The sequence below is a fragment of the Hemitrygon akajei genome, chromosome 19 (assembly GCF_048418815.1).
Source record: "Hemitrygon akajei chromosome 19, sHemAka1.3, whole genome shotgun sequence".
In the NCBI taxonomy this organism is placed as follows: Eukaryota; Metazoa; Chordata; class Chondrichthyes; order Myliobatiformes; family Dasyatidae; genus Hemitrygon; species Hemitrygon akajei.
Genome location: NC_133142.1, coordinates 44,116,976 through 44,123,238, shown reverse-complemented (window position 1 = coordinate 44,123,238; position 6,263 = coordinate 44,116,976). Strand labels below are relative to the sequence as shown.

The window sequence follows — 6,263 nt, the reverse complement described above, 5'->3', positions numbered from 1 at the left end:
GTCATTTAAAAAGCCTCAGTTTAATAATCTTCAACCACCAAAAAGATTTTTATTCACACAGGAAGAATCTTTAATGCTTTTGTTGGAAGCTGCTACAATCTTTAAAAAAAAGTTATAAGTACTGCTTCAGAAATGCAAAAGAATTGTTCAAGGTTAAATTTCTCACTGAGTTACAAGTATTGCTGACCCATAAAATTAATACTGCGCACATTTGAACAGTTCTACCTTCTGCTTATGCTTCAAAGAGAACAGGTGGTAACAAACTATATTTGTTTTTCTACGTCATTGATGAAGAGGGACTGAATACATTTTGTTGCGAGTCTCTTACAGTACCACAATTATCCACTTGGAACTGAACCAGAACAAGTCTTTTTTTCCCTTCCTCTTCTTTATCATGCATCATTTTATCCCTATTCTACAATATCCACAGTGACATTAATGAGTAGTTCAGTTGGAGAATAGAATTGTTCATTTACAATCCTCCACTGTGCATCATACACTACATATTTACTAAACAGACAAGCTACACATCACTTCTATAGGTAGTAAATTACTTCCTATGTATTGAAAGGTGTGACACAGCTGATAACAGGAATATAGTTTAATATTTCTGACTTAAATGTTACTGCCCCCATAATTCAATTTGGTTTAACTTTGGTTGGAGCTGAGTTACTTGATGAACCAATATTTAATCTGCTTAAAACGGTTAATATCGGAACAACGTGGCAGACCTGGCATCTTCTCCGATGGCTTTGAACCTTCCGTCAGATTTTGCTACAATATATTTTCCATTGGGTCCTTTTATGATTATTTGATCTGAAGTGATCAGCTCAATGGTGAAGTTGACAGGAGCTTTTCCAGTCAGTTTTATAAAGCCTTCTTTATCTACTTCCCAGTATTTGCCTCGAGATACTATTTTGAACTGATAAAAGCCATCATCAGTTATGGTTATGTTGCTCGCTTCGTATGTAGGGCTGTTGCATACCAAAATCCGCTTCCTAGGCATAATGCCAATGAAACCAAAATCACACTGAAGTATTAGCTGTGATCGGTTGGCAAGTCTAAGGATAAATTCCTCCTGCATTCCAATTGAATTTGGCCCCACCACAAGCTGGCCATTATTGTTCACAGTTACATATCTCCCATCTGATGTTTTCAGAGCTGCTTTTTCCCCATTGTACAGTATTTGAAACCAACAGTTAAATTCTAACTCAGTACAGATTTCAATGAAGCCCTTAGCACCAACAGCAAGGTAATAGCTTGACATATGTTGGATGCATACTTCCTTCTTTGTGGAATGCACCATAATTTGGAAGATTTCAGCACTGTTTGCATCATCAACATTTGAGCAGACATTTGGACCAGCATTGCAGGATATGTACTTCTTATTGGCCAAGGACATGATACTGAACTGCCCAGGAGAGGGATCAATGATGAATAGTTCATCGACACTTGGATTCAAAGTTTTGATTGCGGTAACAGTCCAGTCCTTCACAGACAAGAATTTTCCGTACATGTCTTTCAGACAGATCATCCCATTATTTATCTGAAGATGATATAATGTCCTGTGTGAGATTTCAGGCTCGGTCTTTCCATTAAAGGCAACAAAGCTTCCATTTTCTGTCCTAATGGCATACTTCTTCTCTTTGATGTCGAAGTAGAGTGTCATTACACAATCAGACCCCCAGGGCAAGCACTTATCACAGCACACCTGTTCAGTTTTCTCATTCAGTCTGAGATAATTATCACTGCCAAGGTTGAGCATGTTGATACTAGGATAACTGACTAGGTGTGGCACCCACTTTTCACTGTCCGAGATAGCTTGGGCAAAGCATGTTATATTGTCTTGGTTCCCTCCTAAGTACCGTTTGGAGGGCTCTGACTGAAAGGAAACTCGTCCATCTAGGTGAAGCGTCATGAGAAAGACACAGTTTGGAGTTGGAGCCACCTGATCACAGGTGATCTTGCCATCCTTGTCTGCGGCAATATATCTATTAAAGGAACTCTTAATATGGACCACAGGGGAGTCCTTCCTGGTGAACTCAATGTTCCATATCTGATTTCTCTTCAGTGAGGACCCTGTGGCATTCACTTTGTAGTTGAAGACTTCTCCAGTTAAGTATTTGTGGGCTGAATTAATTAGGCCAAAAGGAAGCACTTTAAATGCCATTTCCCACTGCTTCTTACCTTATTCATTAATATATTCCTGTAATTGGTCAGTGTTTTTAAACATCCAATGACATCATTGTCCTACTCCCTAGCAATGCTTATGACATAGCACTGGAAGAGTCAATGACTTTAAGCAATACCATGTTAGGAGTTACCTTGAGCATTTTCATTCATACCAAGATACGTAATTTTTTACTAAAACTTTTTTTTGCTTTTCCACAAAAATGAAATTTCACGTACTCCAATTAGCATTGTGATTCAAATATACTCTATTGTTACTAAGGAGATTGAATTAATGCATGCATAAATTTAATATCCTATAGAGTGGGAGTCTAGGACTGGAAAGCACAGCCCTAGAATACATGGATGTCCCTTTAGACAGAGATAAGGAGGAATTTCTTTAGCTAGAGGGTTGTAAATTTGTGGAATTCATTCATTTCGGTATATTTAAAGTGGAGGTTGTTAGGTGTTTGTTTAGTAAGGGTGTCAAAGGTTATGAAGAGAAGGCGGGAGAATGAGGTTGAGAGGAATAATAAATTAGCCATGATGGAGTGATAGAGCAGATTCTATGGGCCAAATGGCCTAATTCTGCTCCTATGTCTTTATCTCTAATTGTAGTCAATGCCTATTATTCACAGAACAATGGTAACACTATGAATGAAGATTCCTTCAAGTAACGTTCAGTGTTCCATGTAAACAAGGGCCCCTCTAACTCTTTCACAGAGGCTAAAAATAAATATTGAACGAAAATGCTAAGACAGTCACCACAAAAAACATTACTAACGTGGTAGCATCTGAGAGCATAAGGCATTTTCTTTAGTCAGCCTTGTGATTTTCCATCGGGGTGGTGATATTAGGCTCTCTGTTTCCATTGGCCAGGGAACTAGCACTTGTTACAAATACGAGATTTACATGCCTTATTTGCTCGCTCTAAGAAGGACACAAACCACATTCAATTTAGCAAATATTTAGACGCCTGCCTCACACTTGGAAAACAGGCACTGCATCATCGGGAATTAAACACTGCAGCAGCTGAACGTGCAGTATGCCAATAAGGTTTTTCTTGCTGCATCCACAAAGTTTATAGAAGTAGAAGAAATTTCCAAGAGCAGTCAATTCTGATCCTATTAGTAGCATATGGACACACCAAATGACAAATACTTAATTATTTGGGAGGTAAGAGGAATTACCCCTTTCATGAATGAAAGTTAATGAATATATTTGTTGCAATTGTTGAAGAAAATATTTGGTATGGTTACCCCATGTAATACTCCTCTTGAAATGCTCCTTTTGCGGGTTGTAGGAAGGCTACAACTGTGAGATGTGCATCCAGCTACAGCTTCTAACATAATGAGTTGGAGCTAGAACTTGATCATTCAAGAGGCTGAAAGGCTGAAAGACGGGACCTATAGAGAGGTAGTTACACCCAACCTGTAGGACACAGGAAGGTCGATTATAGTCAGGAAGGGCAAAGCTAGTGCAGAGTACCCCTGAAGCCATCCTCCTCAACAACGATCATTCTGGTTACTGTTGGGGGGATTGACCAAGCAGAGGAAAGTCTTAGTGGTCGGGACTCTGGTACTGAGTCTGGTTCTCTGACTGAGAAGGGAAGAGGGCACGCTGCGGTGATAGGCGACTTGTTAGTTACAGGAACGGACAGGAAGTTCTGTGGGCGAGAACCAGATTCCTGGATGGTATGTTGCCTCCCAGGTGCCCGGGACATCTCAGATCAAGTCCTCAGCATTCTTAAGTGGGAGGGTGAAAAGCCAGAGAACGTGGTGCACATGACATAGGTAGGAGGAGTGACGAGGTTCTGCATAGGGAGTTCAAGGAGTTAGGTGCTAAGTTAAAGGGCAGGACCTTTAGGGTTGTGATCTCAGGATTGCCACCCGTACCGTGTGATAGTGAGGCCAGAACTAGGAGCATTATATGATTTAATATGTGGCTAAGGAGTTGGTGTAGGAGGGAGAGCCTAATATTTTTGGATCATCGGGCCATCTTCCAGGGAAGGTAGGACCTGTACAGAAGGGATGGTTTGCATCTGAACTATTGGGAAGGTTAGTTAATGCTGCGTGGTGGGGCTTAAACTAGAGTTGCAGGGGTTGGGAACCAGAGTGCCAGAACAGTTAGTGGAGAGGTTATGGAGGAAGATGTTGGTGAGACCTCAGACAAAGTTAGGAATCAAAAGGTTGAGCATGGTGTGACTAGTGTCCTGAGCTGCATATATTTCAATATCAAAGGAAAGGTGGATGTGCTCAGGGTATGGGTCAACAACAGTGGTTATGACATTTTAGCCATTAGAGAGACTTGGTCAGGAGGAGCAGGACTGACAGCTCCATATTCAGTTGTTTTATAATGACAGAGTAGGAGAGTTTAAAGGAGCAAGGGTGGTTTTACTAGTCAGGGAAAACATCACAGCATGCTCCGTCAGGGTAGACTGGAGAACTTGACTAGTGAAGCATTATGGGTGGAAATGAGAAATAGGAAAGTATGACCAGTTAATGAGTCTATAGTACAGACCATCCAACTGTCCTGGGGAATTAGAGGGACAAATCTGTAAAGAGATTGCAGACTGTTGCAAGAAACATAAGGTTGTAATTGTGGTGTTTTTAACTTTCCACTTATTGACTGGGAATCCCATACTGTAAAAATGCTTAATGGGATAGAGTTTGTGAAATGTGTTCAAGAGAGTTTCCTTCATCAGTACATAGGAGTCCCAATAAGAGAGCGTGTGATACTGGATCTGCTATTAGCGAAGGTGACAGAAGTTTGTGTAGGGGAAAACTTTGCATCCAGTGGCCACAATGCTGTTAGTTTCAAAGTAAAAATGCAAAGAGATAGGTCTGGTCCATGAGTTCTAAATTGGAAAAAGATCAATGTATCAGAAATGATCTGGCAAGTGTGGATTGGGACAGGCTGTTTTCTGGCAACGGTATACTTGGAGAGTGGCAGGGCTTCAAAACAAAATTTTGAAAGTACAAAGCTTGTATGTGCCTGTCAGAATAAAAGATAAAGATAAGAAGTGTAGCGAACCTTGGTTTTCAAGAGATATTGAGGACCTGATTAAGAGAAAAAAAAGGAGGTGCATAGCAGGTGTAGGCAGGTAGGAACCAAGAAAGTGCTTATTGGATATAAGAAATGCAAGAGAACACTTAAGAAAGAAATCAGGAAGGCTAAAAGAAGGCATGAGGTTGTTCTAGCAGACAAGGTATAGGAGAATCACAAGGGATTCTGCAGGTTTGTTAAAAGCAAAAGGATTGTTAGGGACAAAATTGATCCTCTGAAAGACCAGAATGCTAATTCAAGTGTGGAGCCAAAACAGATGGGGGAGATCTTAAATGCATCCTTTGTATCTGTATTTATTTGAGAGATGAATACAGAGTCCATAGAAGTGAGGCAAAGCAGCATCAACTTCAGGAACATATACAGATTCCAGGAGTAGGTGTTTGCTACCCTGAGGCAAATCAGGGTGGATAAATCCCAAAGGCCAGACAAGGTGTTCCTTTGGACCCTACAGGAGGCAAGTGCAGAAATTGTCAGAGCCCTAGCAGAGATATTTAAAACATCCTTAGTGACAGGGGTGGTACCAGAGAACTGGAGGATAGCTAATGGTGTTCGGCTGTTTTAAAAAGGCTCTAAACAGATACCATAAAATTATAGGTTGGCGAGTCTGACATCAGTTGTGGGAAAGTTATTGAAAGGTATTCTAAGGGACCAGTTAAATAAGTATGTGGATGGACATGGACTGACTAAGGATAATTAACAAGGCTTTGTCCGTGGTAGGTCATGTTTAACCAATCTTATGGAGTTTTTCCAAGGAAAAGTGAATGAAAGCAAGATAGTGGATGTTATCTACATGGAGGCCAAGGTCCTACATGGGAGGCTGGTTGAGAAGGTTGAGTCACTCGGCATTCAAGATGAGGTATTAAATTGGATAAGATATTGTCTTTGTGGGAAAAGCCAGAGAATGGTCTCAGAGGATTGTCTCTGACTGGAAGCCTGTGACTAGTGGTGTGCCACAGGAATTGGTGCTGGGCCCTTTGTTGTTTGCCGTCTATATCAATGATTTGGATGTTGATGTGGTTAACTGGATC

General features: G+C 40.7%; 1 protein-coding gene across 1 annotated transcript; it reads right to left on the bottom strand.

Annotated features, from left to right (window-relative positions):
• Nucleotides 1-706: 706 nt before the first annotated feature.
• On the bottom strand, nucleotides 707-2,170 carry LOC140742117 (fascin-like). Its single transcript, XM_073072933.1, has one exon. It carries the CDS (start codon nucleotides 2,168-2,170, stop codon nucleotides 707-709), a length of 1,464 nt encoding a protein of 487 aa, XP_072929034.1.
• Between the last annotated feature and the right edge of the window lie 4,093 nt (nucleotides 2,171-6,263).

Bases quoted from the DNA above. Each gene is read 5' to 3' on its own strand.
- LOC140742117 (XM_073072933.1), bottom strand. From the start codon at position 2,170: ATGGCATTTAAAGTGCTTCCTTTTGGCCTAATTAATTCAGCCCACAAA.